This window comes from Tupaia chinensis, unplaced genomic scaffold, assembly GCF_000334495.1.
Source record: "Tupaia chinensis unplaced genomic scaffold, TupChi_1.0 Scaffold000350_1, whole genome shotgun sequence".
NCBI lineage: Eukaryota > Metazoa > Chordata > Mammalia > Scandentia > Tupaiidae > Tupaia > Tupaia belangeri.
In genome coordinates, this window is record NW_006159844.1 from 1,539,371 (window position 1) to 1,557,456 (window position 18,086).

Genomic DNA, 18,086 nt, shown 5'->3' on the forward strand with positions numbered 1-18,086 from the left:
TTTTTTTTTTTTGGGAGAGGTTTTCGCTATAGGGCGTATGTGCTCACCAGAAAGAGAGACACAGAGACAGAAAGAGAGAAATCACCCCCCAGGGGGATAGCCACACCACAATCCCTTCTCCTCCTTTCTCCTCTCGGGATCTTGGGCACGCACGCACACGCGTCCAGCGTGAATTTAAGCCACCGGGTCCGGTACTCGAACCACAGTCGACTAGGTGGGAGTCCAGAGGCATAGCCATTATGCTAACTGCTAGTCCTTCAAATTGAAAGATTCTAAAAAGCTTCCATAGGCCCAGGCCCATGGCCTGGTTAATGGAGTTAGATCCCACATGGCTGACCATGCTGTTTGAATCCTGGCCTCAGTAGCTTGAAGAACATGCTGGGCACCATGTGTATGTATGCCCAAAGTCCCAACAAGATGGAGAAATGGAGAAAGGACTGCAGTTAGATCATGTCCCCTCAGAGGGTGCTTTCTCCCTCGCCTTGTCTGTCTGTCTGGCAAGGGCACACAACCTCTGGCTATTAAAAAATGAATTAAAATGGGGTCAACAGGTAGCATGGTGGTTAAGGTGCTGGACTCTCACATGGTTGAGCATGGACAAAGTGGCTTGAAAATCATGCTAGGTGCAAGTGCATGCATGCCCAAAATCCCAAGAGTAGAATAGAGGATAAGGGACTGCAGAGTGGTCCTACCCTCCTCCCCCAGGTGGCAATTTCGGCTATTAAAAAATGAATTAAAATGGGGTCAACAGGTAGCATGGTGGTTAAGGTGCTGGACTCTCACATGGTTGAGCATGGACAAAGTGGCTTGAAAATCATGCTAGGTGCAAGTGCATGCATGCCCAAAATCCCAAGAGTAGAATAGAGGATAAGGGACTGCAGAGTGGTCCTACCCTCCTCCCCCAGGTGGCAATTTCTCACTTTTCCCTGTCTCTCTCCCAAAAGCCTACATGCCCTATGGCAAAAAAAAAAAAAAAAAAAAAAAAAAAAAAAAAAAAAAAAAAAAAAAAAAAAAAAAAAAAAAAAAAAAAAAAATAAAAAAAAAAAAAAAAAAAAAAAAAAAAAAAAACTAATTAATAAATAAATAAAAATAATGAAATAAATTTAAAAATAAAAATCCTCCATAGAGAACATGTTACTTACAAATAAGTATGGCACACACTGACATTAAACTTTTCAATAAGTAAGACTAAATACAAAAAGACAAGGGAATAGGTTTTAAAGTATTAAAAGGATAGAACTTTAGACTTGTAATGCTAACATTCCCAAATACTTTTGGGATTTTGGTCATACATGCACATGCACACAGCATGTTTCTCAAGGCGCTGGGGCCAGGATTCAAACTGCACTAAGCCACGTAGGATCTTCTCCCTTAACCACTAGGCCACAGAGCCAGCCCACGTACTCTGATTCTGAAAGATCATACATATAGTTCAGCTTCTAAAAAAAAAAAAAAAAAAATTGGGGCCAGCAGGTGGCATGGTGGTTAAGGGTGCTGGACTCCCACATGACTGACCACAGTTCGAGACCTGGAAGTGATGGCTTGCTTTCTCAGTTTCTCTCTCTCTCTCTCACATACACACTTTGTCCCTCTCTCGTCAAACTAAAATAAATAAATGAATAAATAAAGTTAAATTAAAAATTTTAAAAAATAAATTAATATGTGGGAATTAACAACACAGGACCCAGGACAGGGTCACCTCTAGTACAAGGAAACAGGACAATGAATGAAATGATGGCGCTTCACCTAAATGTGAGTGACGTTCAATGTTTCTGATTCCAAATTGAACGATACATATGAAGACGTTTAGTATAATGATAAAAAACAAACACAGACTAAAAAATATTTAAAAACAAAGGCACAGCTTCAGTATTAATACAAAATACTTGAACGATAGATTTCTCTAAAATTTTTAAACTTAAAATATTCCTCTAAATTCATATTGTTTCTAGTATAAACACATTAACATTAGTTACCCATATAACTACATCCTAACTTGTTCCCTTAAAATAAAAAATGTATTTCTTATATTATTTGTTCAACCTAAAGACAGAGTAACATTCTTGGAGTATAGCAATGGTTACTCACCGATCGAAAACTTCTCCACAAAAATAAAAGAACAGCAAGAAATCCAACAATAGCCACACACATCGCCAATTCCCATGGAAAACCATAGGGACTAGGACCTGGTCTCATATCTTCAGGCAATGCTGCCACAACCTTTAACGCAAAGAAAATTAAGTCCTTAAAAGTGCACTTTTGATTAAAAAAAAAAAAAGTGTTGATTATGAACATAAGTACAAGTTTGTGTGTCAACACTATCAACATCCAACATCCATTTCATGAAATGGGCTGCCTAATACCAAACAGAAGGTATCAGTATATTTTTTGGGCAACTTTCAACCATTATCACCATGTAATAAAGAAGTGTGGTGAAATGCTTTAATTTGCAAACTAGAGTTTTACAGAACTCTACAGAACTCTAGTGCATCAGAGTTTCAAAGAATAAGAAGAAAAAGGAGCTGAGTGACCTGAAGTTCAGGTCCTTTTACCCTAATTTCAATCAATATAGGTTTTATCTGCAGTATATATTGGGTTCCACATAAATATCCCTACAGGAAAAAAAAAAAAAAAAAGTAATCTGCAGCTCTAAAAGGCTTGAAAATCATAGATTTAGAATCTGAATTCATCCACCCTACCTCTATTGGTCTCTTATACTCTGTGGAATAATGCTATTTGAATATGTAGAACAGATACTCAATAAAGAATAACTATTTCTATTATTTTTTTCCTCCAAAGGCCATGATCCTGTGACCCTGGCATTTCTACCTACTTCTCTCCCAAGTAGGTCTTCAGCACAATACAATTTAAAGCCATCTGCCATTGCATCTGTATTTCAACTTCTCTCTGGGTCAACTCATTACTCATTCTCACCCAGTGGGATTATCCTATTGTTACCAGACTTTTGATATTACTGGATCACAAAGAAAGGAGAAAGGCAGGAGTAGGAGGAGGAAGACTCTTTAAGAACTCCCTGAAGTATCAGCAGGTTTGATTCCTTCCAAGTTTCCATCTAAAATCTCTACAAAGAGATTTTACCCTATAAAGGGAAATTTTTTCCTAGAAAAATTTTAATAGTTACTCTCCTCTCCAAAATTTTCTTTTTAATTCTAGTCCACATATGTACTCCTTTCAAACTGCTATCATTAACCTGATTATACTTGTAAAAAACTATCCCTTTTGGTCAGTGGTCCCCAACATTCCAGGTACCAGGGATCTGCCTCATAGAAAACAATATTCCACAGACTGGGAGGGGTGGGGCAAGGTTGGTCGCAGGATGACTCAAGTGTACCACATCCACCATACACCCCATTTCCACTAATAAAACATCCCAATATTCAACGAAACAATCACACAATAGGGTTCGTATTCCCACAAGAATCCAGTACTACTGCTGATCACACAGGAAGCAGAGCTCAGGAAGTAATGAAAGTGATGGGGAGTGGCTGCAAATACAGATAAAGCATCACTTGATTGCCTGCTCCATGCTCCCATCTCCCACCCCCTCAGATCCAGCAGATTGGCACCATCCACAGCCCAAGCCCCAATAGGCCCACAGAACGCAATACTGCCAGAAATTAGGGATCCCTGCTTTGTATCTAGTCGCTTTGGTAGCACATGACTCTGCAAAGCTAGAAATCACATAGAAGATCAGGGGATTCAGTTCCGGGGTCAACCTGCACATGCCAGAGGCACACACATGTGATCCTGTTTGCTGGGAGGAAGGTAACAGCATGAGACCCTGTGCAGGGTTCCTGTCTCTGTGAACTTCTCAAGAAAGAAAAAAAAAAAAAAAAAAAAAACTGGGACCAGCAGTTGGTGTAATGGTTATGTCGCTGGATTCCCAGTCGACCACAGTTTGAGACCCAGATCTGGCAGCTTAAAACTCACGCCAGGCAAGTGTGCGTGCATGCCCAAAATCATGAGAGAAAAATAGAGGAGAAGGGATTGCAGTGTGGCCATTCTCTCAGGGGGTGATTTCTCACTTTCTGGCTCTCTGGTTCTCTGGCAAGGCCATGCACCTTTTAACAAAAATCTCTGTAAAAAATTTTTTAAAAAGAAAAAAACTTGAGTACATACATACATATACACACACACACACACACACATACACACACACAGGTATATATGTATTATACCCATCTTTACCTTGACTGATCTGTTTGTGCTTCTCCCTATATTAGTCCGGCTACAAGTTCATAGAAATGTGACACCACTACAGTCAATTGATGATTGAAAAAAAAATTAATAATAGTATGTGCATATATATATAATTTTTTTTTTTGTCCCTGAGAAAAGAGTCATTCAACACACAAAACTAGGGGAAAAGAAATCTTTCTAGTTTACATATTCTCCAAGCATGTAGCTTTGGCTACCTTATTCAACACAACATAGCTCAAAAATATAATAATCAAAGTTTCTTGATGACATTACAACACTGTAAAAGACAACGCTAAAAGCATCTCTCAAATAAACTACTTAAAAGACATAAGACTTAAAGACATAAGTAGGTAGAAATCAAAGAATGAAAAATATATTTTATGCAAACAGAAACCAAAGGACAGATTAAATGGCTATACCAATATCAGACAATATAAAACTTTAAGATAAAAATTGTTACTAGGGGGGCCAGCAGGTGGCATGGTGGTTAAGGCGCTGGATACTCCCACATAGCCAACCATGTTTCAAGACCTGGACCTGGTGGCTTGTTTTCTCACTTTCCCTCTCTCTCTGTCTGTCTCTCTTTCTGTATTTCTCTGGTCAAATTAAAATAAATGAATGAATGAATAAATTTTTTTAAAAAATTGTTACTAGGGACAAAGAAGGACATTATAATGACAAAGGCTTAATTCATCAAAATATAACAATTATAAACATAATTTGCCTAACAAGAGAGCCCCAAAATACATGGTATAAAAAAGGGGAAAATAAACAATTCAACAATAATGGTTGGAAACTTTAAGATTTCTACTTTCGATACTGAAAAGAACTAGACAGAAGATCAACAGGGGAACAGGAAATTTCAAGGTTATATATTATAGTATCTAGACCTAACATAACAGCAGAAAATTCCACCCAACAACAGCAAAATATATATTCTTCTCAAATATGCATGAAACATTCTTCAAAATGGATATTTCAAACCATAAAATAAGCTCAATAAATCTTAAAAGACCGAACTCATACAAAGTATGTTTTCTGACTACAATAGATTAAAATTTAGAGATTAAAGCTGCAAAAATTGGACACAGACATGTAGAAATTAAATGAATTACTCTTAAAAGAAGCCAGCACATGGCATAGTGGTTAGGCACTGGACGCCAACATGGCTGAACGCGGTTTGAGTCCCAGACCCAGCAGCTTGGTGTGTGCCCAAAATCCCAGGAGGAGAATGGAAGAGAAGGGATTATGTTATGGCCATCCCCCTCGGGGATATGGGGGAGAGGGGGATGGTGAATCCTCAACTTTCCCTCTCACTGTCTCTCTCTGGTGAACATACGCACCCTATGGCAAAAAATCTTAAAATAACAATAATAATGTACTCTTTCTTTGAGAGAGAGATTTTTCCTATAGATCATATGTGATTGACAGGGAGACAGAGAGACAGAAAGTGAGAAATCATCTCCCAGGAGGGATGGCCACATAGCAATCCATTCTCCATTCTCCTCTAGGGATGTTGGGTGCACAGGCACATGTGTGATTTTTGTTTTGTTTTGTTTTGTTTTCACTATCGGGCACGTGCACTTGCCAGAAAGACAAAGAGAGAGAGAAACAGAAAGTGAGAAATCACTCCCCAGGGGGTATGGCCACGCCGCAATCCTTTCTCCTTCATTCTCCTCTTGGGATCTTTGGCACGCACACACACGCACCAGGCTTGAGTTTAAGCCACTGGGCCTGGGCCTCGAACCGTGGTTGACTACATGGAAGTCCAGTGACATAGCCATTACGCCAACTGCTGGTCCCCACATGTGTGAGTATTAAGCCGTCAGGTCTAGGACTCGCACTTAACACCAACCACATATGAAAATTAACTAATTCAAAACAGGTCAAAGAACTTTATTAAAGAAAGAATTTATTTATTTCTTCCATGAGAGCAAAAGACAAAGAAAAGTTACCCCCAACAGGGTACTCACACCATAATCCACCCCCGTTCTAGCAGGCCTGGATCACAGGTATACCCACTGACAACGCTTAGACAGGTCTTTCACTGACACTCAAGAACCATTTTTATGTGGGTCCAGCTGCATCACCACTGCACCACCACCTGATCCCAAGATCAAAGATCTTAATGTCAAATCTGAAAGTTGTAAAAGGAAACATAGGTGTAGATACTTGCAGTTTTATTTTAAGCAATGGTTCCTCAGAAATAACCACAAGGCACAAACAAACCCCAAAAACAAGATAAACTGGGCTAAATAAAAATTCGAAACCTTTTGTTTAATTGCCAGGGATGCTTGTGCTCATCAAAGATAGGCAAAGAGACAGGGAATGGGGAGAAACACCCCCCAATGTGGCACATTCACTCCACAATCTCTTCTCCATTCCTCCATCCTGTAAGGATTTGGGGCACACATACATATATTTTCAAGCCACCAGGGTTGGGTTCAAACTACAATCAGCAGTGTGGATTTGGCTCCCTTAACCAGTAGGCTAGAAGGCTAGCCTAAAATAAAAAACTTTTGTGCTTCAAAAGACAGAATTGGGACCAGCAGTTGACGAAATGGCTATGTCGCTGGACTCCCATGTAATCTATCATGGTTCGAGTCCCGGACCTGGTGGCTTAAACTCATGCCGGGTGCGTGTGCGTGCATGCCCAAGATCCCAAGAGGAGAATGGAGAAGGGACTGTGGTATGGTCATCCCCTGGGAAGTGATTTTTTGCTTTCTGTCTCTCTTTCTGGTGAGCGCATGCATGCACCCTATAGCAAAAACCTCTCCAAAAAAAAAAAAGAAAATATTCCAGAATTTGGGGGTAGTTGCATAGCACAATGAATTATATGGAAGAAGAAAAAAGAATAATTAGACACTAGAAAAAGGTGAATTTTTTTGTTATATGGATTATACCTCAATAAAAAATAAGTAATGCTTGGACCAGTCAATGCCATAGAGGTTGGACCACTGGATTTCACGTGGCTGACTGCGTCGTTGGAGTTCCAGCTGGAAAAACGTGTTGGGAACCTATATGTGTGATCAAAATCAAAAGAGAGCAGAGAATGGATTATGGGATGGCCATCTCCCATAGCAGTGCTATCTCAGTTTCCCTTTTTTCCTTTCTCTGACTCTGGAAACGACACATGCCCTATATCAAAAATTAAAAATAGTTTTTTAAACTGAAGAAAAAATTAGAAAACAGAACAATATTGTGCCATCCTAACAGCTAGGGAGGTGTGATCTAGACAGTGACATTTAGGAGGAAAAAAAATCATAATTTGGGTGAAGATGCTCTTCACTAGACTAGAGAGAATTCTACAAAATCTGGCTGCCCTCTCTATGTATCTCTCTCTCTACTGTCTCCTAAAAAAATCAGTTTTGACTATTATTGTTTTTAGAAAAGAGAAATATGTGCAATATGAAATTACTCTCATCCCATAATATGCCTCTCTTCCCATAAACCCTGTCTCAGTAATTGACCAACCTGCCATAGCCAGAAAGCTGGGAGTCATTCGAGATTCTCTCTCTCGCTCGCTCGCTCACTCACACACATACACACACAATCAATAAAGGATAATCAATGAAGTTATAGACCTTTTAGTGCTTAACTCCTAAATTATTTCCCTATTCAGTACCCTCTTCTCTTAAAACTGAAAAAAAAAAAATTAGAAAGCAGAACAATATTGTGCCATCCTAATCCCCAGGGCAGTGTGATCAAGACAGTAAGTAACATTTATCTTGACCACATCCCCATACTCTAACCCTATACTCTGTCATCTCTCCTTAAATCCTATTTTGAGTTTGTTATCTGACATGGAACCTACATGTCCCCATCAGAAAGATCTATCTAAACTCAAAGCCTAACCACTGAGAAGATTTCAACGGTTCTAGCACCTGCAGCACTTTGGAGCCTCCTTAGGTCTCCAGCAAGCATTAAAGGATAGCACTCTGAGCCCACTTGTCAATCTAAGCAATATAGCTCCGGTTCCCTGCACACACCAAGCTGTTTCAAACTTCCTCTGCTTAAGCAATTTGCTCAACCTGAAAAACTTCTCTAACCAGTTAAGAAAATGTTCTCTCTCCTACCCACCAGTTTCCCCAGCACTATGTGTGTATGTTTCAGTAAGCACTTCTTCAGCTTCTACTTTGTACTATCTCCTGTTCTTCCCAATCCTTTAACAGCATGATGCCAATTGCCAAAGCTGTGTCTTAGTCCATTTAGAATTCCCATAGAGATCTTATATACACACATACATGCACCAGACACACTACAGCTGAAAAGAAAACAAAAAAAAATAGAAAAATGATATTTAAGTCACATAACAAGAAAACATAATCCTATCTGCTTCAATATTTAAAAGGTCTTTTTTAAAAACTTAAGGACAGCTCTGGCCCTGACTTTGGCTTTGGCGTCTAAGCTGCAGGTCCCGGGACAGTTCTCATGAGTCGCAGGACTCCTGTGTCTGAGCAGTAGGCCAGGCTGGTAGGGTACTTGGTTTATCGTGTGGTGGAGGGAACTGGAAAATAATGCCGATATAAATGCAACACAAATGCCCCTAAACATGTCAATAAAGATACCTATAAACACTTAATGGAAAAAATTTCGAGACCCTGAATGTAAATTGAACCTGAAAAACAAAAATTCTGACTTATGGGAGTTCTCTATCGAGACTTTAACAGGACCTTTCACATTAACAAAACAGACAGGAGCAAAGAACAATCTCATTACGGAAAAGCATCTCAAAAGGGCATTCTTTATTGAAAGAAAATACAGAATTAGAATCCCAACTCCTGGGGCAAGATCAGATGTCCTTTCAAGACAACCATAAGTTTCATCACTAAATGGAACTCTTTTTCAGAGGATTAGTCCTCAAGTTTCTCACAGTGGGAAGACCCACGTGTCACGGATTCCTGCTCAAAATGAGTAATAAACTGAAAAGGTTAATTCGCTTTAGAAATCGGGGGGGGGGGGGGGGTAATAAATCAGGAAACATTTACGACACCTTTGCCAAGTCCAGCTAAGCAGACGCCTTCTTCACCTTCCTGATCTCCAGGTCCCCTACAGCATGCGATAAACCAAGCACCATATCACCCTGGCAACCGCTCAGACACGCAGGAGTCCAGCGACAGGTGAAGACTGGCTCCGGGACCTCCGACCACCGCAGCTTAGACACCAAAGCCCGTCAACCGCTTCGTCCCCCGGCCGCTCCCGCGACCCCGGGGCCACGTAACCCTGGTCGCCGCCTGACTCACCCTATGCAGCTGTTCCAGAACCAGCCCCAAGTACCGCTGAGGGGCAGCCCTGGGACCCTCCATGGCGCCAAGGCTGCTCTGGCTGTCCCGCCGCAGCCACGGCCTGGCCACGGCCACAAGCCGCGAAGAGCACGCAGCGTTCGGCCCGGAACCCGAACCTGCACCCGGCAACCGGAGCAGACCACTGCGGAGCCGGCTGCGGGGGGGTCCGGGCACGGGCGCTCGCAGGCCTCGCGCGCCCGCGCTGCCAGCCGGAGGACCCTCGACCCCTACGTTACGCTTCACATCCTGCGGCAGCGTAGTCGCAGCCCTTTCGGCACATGCCGCCGACGCACCCTCTCGTCGCCACCCCGCCCCCGATTTGGTTTCCGCCAGGCCGCGGCGGGAGGCGGGGAGGCGTCAGCCGAGGTAAACGTCCCCTCCTTCTTCGCGCGAGGTTCGTAGACGTGTCCTGGTCGTTCGCTCTTAAAGGGACACACGCTCCATCTGGGAAAGCACCAACCCGTGGAGTCGAGGGGCTAGGGGTCGGGGAGTGGGCTCTGCATAGCGGTAAAGACCCAGGCTATGGCCCGGGACCCCCTGCCTCGTCTGGCTGAGACGAAGGCTGGGCTTCTCCTTTAGGCCTTTCGGCGCAGCTGGCGCGGTGACGGGCGCTAGCTGGGCCCAGTGTCTCGCAGCCCCGCGAGAACCTGCTGTCTGCACCCCACGGAAACCCTTCTGGCGTCGTACCCCAGAGGACTCTGCCGGCCCAGGGAGGCCGTCTGCCGCTGTCATTGCCTTCAGAAAATGGCCTTTGGGGCACGCGCCAACGCGTCCGGCCGACGGTGTCCGGACTTGGAACTTCGGACAAGAGATCGCCTCGCGCCAGCAGTGATCTAGTCAAAGTTAAACCTCTCCCAGCTGCGACCTGGTCAAACTTTAACCTTTCCCACACAATATGACATCTATTGGGTCTCCTCTGCAGTGCCAAGGGCTCCAGGGGTCTATCTATATACCTGAGTTACCTGGGCACTTATTGGGCATAACTGTCTTAAAGCCATTAGCTCCCGTTACCCAAAAGTTAAACCCCTGAGGATCTTGGCCTGGCGCATGCTGTTTTCCTCTGCGAAGAGGAGCTAAAAGTAGCTACTTGGCCTCTAAATTTAGGACCCTATTTTTAGGTCTGTTGAGTCCGTGGCTGACATAGGTGTAAAGGATAACCCTTTTCTGATATATGTCTTCCTTGCCAGCATAACCATTCTCACCAGATTCTGCCCTCTCAGTCTTCAGCGAAGCTACTCAAAAAGGAGCAGATTCTTCCTCCTAAACAGATCACCCAAAAGAACCCCCCAAAAAATGAACAAAATCTTATCCCCTGAGGAAATTCCAACGTAAGCTCCTGTAGCAATGGAACTGTTAAGCCATAAAAGATCAAAAACTGACCCACGTTCACAGCAAATGATTTTCAGAATCACAATGAGGCCTTGTTTTTCTGAACTCAGATTGCGCTGTTCTTTGCCACATCAGCCTAAAGGAGTTTCAGAGAACAACGAAGTTGCTTAATAATTCTCCATTTTAAAGATGTTATACAACTTTCATACCTGTTGGGCATTGTGTACTGAAATTACATTATATGGCTAGCTTATTAATGTCAAAAAGAAGCATAATCAAAATTTGATCATTAGAATTTCTAAGACTCTTATAACAACAGATGCTTCAATTATAACATAGTATTACTCCATAAAAATTCTTCAGTGAGTCTGAACTGTTCAGGTGATCCCAGGATCATTTTCAGCTTTTAGTACTTGTTTAAAAAAAAAAAAAAACTCTTTACCCTTAAGTCATGCTGTGCCCCTTCCCATTTTGCCATCATTACCATTCCAGACATTATGAATAAATTAGGGACAAAATAAGAAATGAAACTTAGAAAAAAAGAAAAATCTTAAGTTTCTTTCACAACAAAATAGTAAAGCTTAATAAACTCAATGCAAAATTCTAAACCTAATTTATTTTGTGTATGCTTAACAGTCATACAGAAACTTACCTCTTCCTCCAGATCTTTCAATTCCATTCCTTAAAAAGCTCATGTTAAAATTTCTAAGCAGGTAAATAAAAGTCTACTAAGCACCTCATATCAGATTCTAATACATCCTGCTCCCTTCTGTTCCCACACTGACTGTGATCCTGTTTTGACACTTGTGTGGTAAAGGGGTGCTGCAAGTGGAGCTGTGACTACCAACTCATAATCCAATTTCATGGACCTCACTCCTTATTAAATATGTGTGATACGTACACACACACACACATACATATATAAATACATATATATATACGTATATATATATATATGTTTTTTTAAATGTCATAATTACTACTCTCAAAATCTGTAACCCAAAAGAAAAATCCTGAATTTAATAACTGATAAAATGAATTAGTTTATTCTACTGTGGTTTCTACTAAGTAGAAGATAGTCCAGTATTGTTCTCCACAAGTAGGTATGGACTTTTACTGTCTTATACAGGATCTGCCTTAAAGGATATGGAGAACAAGTGTTGTTAGTATTTGTGACAGCTACTAGAAAACATCCAAGAACATTGGAAACATGCCAACCAGTAAATGTCCACAATCAAGAAGCTGATTTCCCTTTCGAAGAGCCCTATTACAAAACTGCAAGTATCAGTTATGCCCATTTAATTAAATAGCCTACATCACAGGCTGTAAGATCTAATCCTTTGGAAAAAAAATTAAAGGAAATTGTTGAGCCACGTTTTCATTCTCTATACCAGTGATGCAAGAGGTTTTCTCAGAACATACTGAATCAGGAGCTACCAGTTGAGCAAGAACTAGGTCGTTGTTATTGTTTGTTTCATACATAAATGAAGCATTCTAGATAATAAATAAATGTTCAACCTCAAAGAGGCTCCTTAATTATAAAGTAGATTAAAAAGTAGTGTTGTAGGGCAGCCAAGGACTTGGTGGTTAAGGCACCTAGATTCCACATGGCTGACAGCAGGGTTCAAATCCCAGACTCTGCTACTTGAGAAACATGCCAGTGTATGTGCATGAGTGTGCATGTGCATGTGTGACCAAAATCTCAAAAGGAGGGAGAACTGGAGGAGAAGGGATCATGGCATGACCATTCCTCATGACGGGTGCTTTCTTACCCAAGCATCCAAGTAAGTGCATGTGCCCTCTGGAAAGACCCCCCCCCCAAAAAAAAGGTAGCATTGATTCCTATTATTTGAACAATGTGTATATTCTGTACCATATCTATCAGAAATTACCAATGAGTTAAAACAATTATCCGAGATGTTTAGGAAAAAGAAAGGAAACCCCTTCTGCTAAATTTAACTGGAAAATTGCTCAAATTTTCCATTTACTGCAGCTATTCAAATCTACATTATGGATGTTTAATATACGCATTCAAAATGTTAGAATTCTGGATCTGGCAGGAACTCTTCAGAGCATTTAACCCAAGGATTATGAATTTAAACCCCTATAAAAGTCAAGCAGTTGAAATAAATGTAGGAAATTCAAGAGTACATGTTTGTGCAAACAAGTACTGTTCAGCTTGTGCTTCTATTTCCATATAAGAATGGGAGACTGTATTACTAGTCTTCTACTTTATCAAAAAAAAAAAAAAAACCCAGAAATCCAACTTTTCGTGCGAACTCACCTTTTCAATGTTGACAACTGACTTATAATTTTCTTAGTGCTCAAGCCAGTTTTGTCGTTTTTTAGGTTTTTGCTGTAGAGCCTGTGCATTAGCCAGGGAAAGGCAAAAAGGGACAGAGACCAGGAAATTGAGAAATCACCCCTAAGAGGGTTGGCCATGTCACAATCCCTTCTCCTCCCTTCTCCTGGGATTTTGGGCATACACACACATACACCCGGCATAATTTTCAAGCCACCAGGTTCGGGACTCAAACCATGATTGGTCCTGTAGGGATCCAGTGCCTTAACCAGTGCCACCTGCTGGCCCCTCAAGCCAGTTTTGACCAGTATCCTGTGATCTAGTCTCAGGTTCTGATATTAATTAGTTTGTAAACTGAGACTCCTTCAGAGAGTAAATGACTTTCCAAGATCACAAGGTAATTAAATGAATTTAAAATTGAATATTTTTATGTATAAAGAATTTCAGTAAAAATAGGTCAAGTAAAACGTATTTGAGTATATTTACCAAGTGCATAAAAATAAACATACTCAGTATAGACTTTTTTAAATAAGTACTTTAGATAGAGGCAAATACTGTGTACCGATTAATGAATTTTTCAGTTTTGTAATTTCACTAGTATAACTGGGGGCGAAAGGCAATAGGTAGAGATTTGTAATATGCATGAGAACATAAAAGCACTTCCTTAATTATTTCTATGGTAGCAGTAGACGAGAAAAGTAACTAATATTTGTAAAATACCTTCTATGTGCCATGCTAGATCTTTTGGCAATATCTCATTTAGTAATAATATTTACATTAAGTGAGAAAATGAATAGAATTTGGAGTTTTGGTTACAATTTGGTAACATTTTGAGATATTAGTTGTGTTTGTACTCTTGCATCATTTTTAAGTCACACCTCTCATTCAGATACTAGTAATTTGCCTAAGACTCATATTTATTTATTTGAGAGATTTTTGCTGTAAGGTGCATGCACTAACCAGAGAGACAGAAAGAGACAGAGAATGTCAAGAGATCATCCCCTGTGGGGACGGCCACACTACAATCCCTACTCCTCCATTCTCCTCTCTGGATTCTGGGCATGCATGCACACATGCCTAGCATGAGTTTCAAGCCTCCAGGTCGAGGACTCAAACCGTGGTCAGCCATATGGGAGCACAGCAATGTAACCATTATGCCATCTACTGGTCCCAAGATTCATTTTTAGTTTATATATATTTTTGTTGTTTTCAAAATTGTCAGATATGTCACATATGCTCTCTGGAGACCAGAAACAGAGAGAGGGAAAATAAGAAAGTATTCCCCAGGAGGGATGATCATGACACAGTCCCTTCTTCTCCATTTGTCTCTTCTCTCAGGATTTTGGGCATGCATGCACATGTACCTGGTGTTTTTCAAGCCACTGGATCCAGAACACAAACACTTGGTTGGACGTGTGGGATCCAGCTACCTTAATCACCATGCCACTGGCTGGCCCCAGTTCACATTATTTCTTAGTTAATTCATTTAGTATAATTTTCCCTAGCTGGGAAAAACAAACAAACAAACAAACAAACAAACTCAAGATCAACTAGAAACGGTTAAAAAAATCCTTAACAATATCTATATACGGACCGACAGGTGGTGTAGTTAAGGGTGTTGGACTCTGATATGGCTGACGATGGATCAAGTCTCAGACCATGGTGACTTGCTTTCTTGCTTTCCTTTTTCTTTCTCTCACTCTGCCCCTCACTGATCAAATTAAAAATAAATAAGTAAAGCTAAATAAAATAATTCTTTAAAAAAAAGCCACACCAAAAAAATTCACGTAAAGAGAAAACTTACATTTAAGAGTTCATGGGAGGACCAGCAGTTAGTGCAATGGCTATGTCACTGAACTCCCATGTAGTCGACCATGGTTCTAGTCCCGGACTGGGTGGCTTAAACTCACACCGGGCGCATGTGCGTGCGTGCCCAAGATCCCGAGAGGAGAGTGAATGAGAAGTGATTGTGGTGTGGCAATTCCCCTTAGGGGGTGATTTCTCGCTTTCTGTCTCTCTGTCTCTCTCTTTCTGGCGAGCACACGCACCCTATAGCAAGAACCTCTCAAAGAAAAAAAAATAAAATTTAGAGTTCATGGGGAAAAAAGTATGTAAAGTTTATATAGAATACACTCAAACATATTTTGCAGCCACTCTTATCTTTAGTAAAGTAAGTTGTTATTGGTAAAATAAGCCCCACTTACCCATTCTGTAAGAATTGCAATTGATGACAATGCAGAATTCATGAAATCATAAACGTCAATTTGAAATAAATATTTCAAAATCTGAAATTCAGAAGAATCTTCTGTTGATTTATAAATAAAAATATGTTAACACTTGATATTATGTAACTTCTGAATGTAATTGCTTCTTTAACTTGTGCCTTATAAAACAAATAACTTATTTCTTACCTTTTTGATCAATATAATTTGGAGAAGACAAAGAATTATCAGTTGAATCCATCTGACTATTTATCAGGGTATTTCCCACAGATCTGTCTATTTTCACCTGTGCAGACCCTTCAGTGTCTACTAATGGTTTTGATTTTTCATCATTATCATTTGAAGATAGAGTTTTGAAGTGCACTTCGTCATGAACTCTCATAGGTACCTCTACATTAGAGACCATATCTGCAAATAAATAGAAAGAAAAAAAATGTAATGCTAGCTATATTAAGAGCTTCCGTTTTCCTTAGGTATGTCATTCTTTGATTCTGTGTGACTTGTCATTAGACAAAGAATACACTAAAACATAAATTATATCCTGTATTAGGTATTTTAGCTGGTGTAATAAATTACCACAAATTTAGTGACTTAAACAATACAAATTTATTCATTTAAAATCTGGAGATCAGAAGTCCTAATACCAAGGAGTTGTCAGGGCTTAATTTCTTCTATAGGCTGTACAAGAGCCTACAGAATGTGTGTGTATGTGTATGTGTGTGTGTGTGTATTTGATATGCTATGGTGTGTGTGTGATTGTCAGAGACAAAGGGGGGAAATGAGGCAGCACCCCCAAGAGGGTATGGCTATGCTGCAATCCCTTCTTCATTCTCCTCTTGGGATTTTTGAGCATGCATGCACATGTACCTAGCATGTTCTTCAAGCCACCAGATCTAGTATTCAAACTGTGCAGTTGGTCATGTGGGCTCTAGCCACCTTAACCACTACACCACCAGCTGACCCTCAGTTACTTTTCAATAAGGATAAAAACCAGTAGCTTAGAAAACACAGTGGGCACGTGTATTTGTGTGCCCCAAACTCTGGCAGGGTGGAGAAATGGAGGCAGGATTGCAGCATTAAGCTCCATTGGAGGGTTTTTTCTCCCTCTCTGATCTTTCTGTTTCTCTCTGGAAAGTGCACATACCCTCTGGCAATTAAAAAAATAGTTTATCATTCATTGTTTCTTTTAATATACTCTCTGCATGATATGATATGATATGATATGATATAGTTATGATAATATACTATACTGGACATGGGATAAAGAGGAAAACAAAGGTTGGGATTTGAAATTAATTACCAAAATATGTACAGCAATGAATGACATGTGATGGGCATCTTATCATTTTCAAAGCTGTTCCATATATTCTAAGAATACAGGCACTTTCCTATGCAAATTGATACTATAGTCTTTATTAGTGAGGTAATTTTTCTGCCTTTTAGAAACTCCACTACAAGTTTGAGTAAAAATTGTCTCTATATTTAAAGATACATGTGCTCCAGTAGACTAAGTTTTGGGACTTGGAAATTAATTACTGCAAGTTTTATTATAGCCTTTCTTGGGGCCAGTAGGTGGCATGGTGGTTAAGGGCACTGGACTCCCACATGGCCGACCACAGTTCGAGTACTGGACCTGGCGGCTTGCTTTCTCATTTTCCCTCTCTCTCTCTCTCGCTCTCTCTCACTCTGTCCCTCTCTGCTAAAATCAAAATCAATAAAATAAAGTTAAATAAAATAATAATTTATAAAAAATTTTTCAAATATAACCTTTCTTTGTGCAAGTAGGTATTCATTCTATTTGTTAAGGAATTAATTATCAGTACCAGGTACCTTGTAGGTACTTTTGAAAACTTTGGTCATTTTTGCTATGGTTCTTTAACACATAAAGTAAGAAAAATCTTTATCATTGATTTTCCTGAAACGTGGAGATATATATTTTTATAATGGCATTTAGATATTTCACCTTTGTGGTTGATAAATGTATTTCACAGGAATGAAATCTAAAGGGTATCTATTTATTGTCCTTTTTTTTGGAAGAGGGGAGGTTTTTGCTATAGGGTGCGAGCACTCACCAGAAAGACAAAGAGACAGAAAGCAAGAAATCACCCCCGGGGGGAATGGCCATGCCGCAATCCCTTCTCCTCCATTGTCTTCTCGGGATCTTGGGCATGCATGCACATGCACCTGGCGTGAGTTCAAGTCACTGGGTCCCGAACTCGAAACACAGTTGACTACATGGGAGTCCAGTGACATAGCCATTATGCCAACTGCTCATCCCATCTATTTATTGTCTTAGTCACAAGTATATACAGAATAACAGAGCTATTGTTGACAGTTATGGTAATTTTAGGATTTTTTAAAAATAGTTTTTAGGACAAAAAAGCAATGTAGGAAAGAGAATTATATAGGGTTCATTTTTAGGGGAGGAGAGATTTTTGCTAAAAAGTGCATGCACTATCAGAGAGACTGAAAAACAGAAGCAATAAATCACAACCCAGAGATGGTCACGCCACAATCCGTTCTCCTCTTGGGATTTTTTTTTTTTATAATTTATTCGTTTCTTTTACATTCATTCACTGAACATCATTACAACATATAAGATGTGATTTCCCACCCAGAATACACTATATAATGGCTTAATCGTACGTTATCATCAACAAATACTTTTCCATTTCTCATTTTATGTGTGTGTGTGTGTGTGTGTGTGTGTGTTTCCCCATTTCTTTT

General features: G+C 40.2%; 1 protein-coding gene across 15 annotated transcripts in view; it reads right to left on the reverse strand.

Moving 5' to 3' along the window:
• Positions 1-18,086, reverse strand: part of MIA2 (MIA SH3 domain ER export factor 2) — a 112,456-nt gene that overhangs the window by 66,240 nt on the left and 28,130 nt on the right. For 7 of the 15 annotated variants that reach the window (XM_014589282.2, XM_006152342.3, XM_006152341.3 and 4 more), the window contains 3 exons: positions 15,549-15,767; positions 15,342-15,442; positions 2,089-2,220 (listed from right to left, as the gene is read on the reverse strand). In XM_014589282.2, coding sequence (XP_014444768.1) covers positions 2,089-2,220; positions 15,342-15,442; positions 15,549-15,767 — 452 coding nt within the window. Of the gene's footprint in view, positions 1-2,088; positions 2,221-9,464; positions 9,673-10,193; positions 10,303-11,487; positions 11,613-15,341; positions 15,443-15,548; positions 15,768-18,086 lie in introns of those variants that run through there. The other 8 variants (XM_006152348.3, XM_006152345.3, XM_027773384.1 and 5 more) reach the window with 3 other exon arrangements.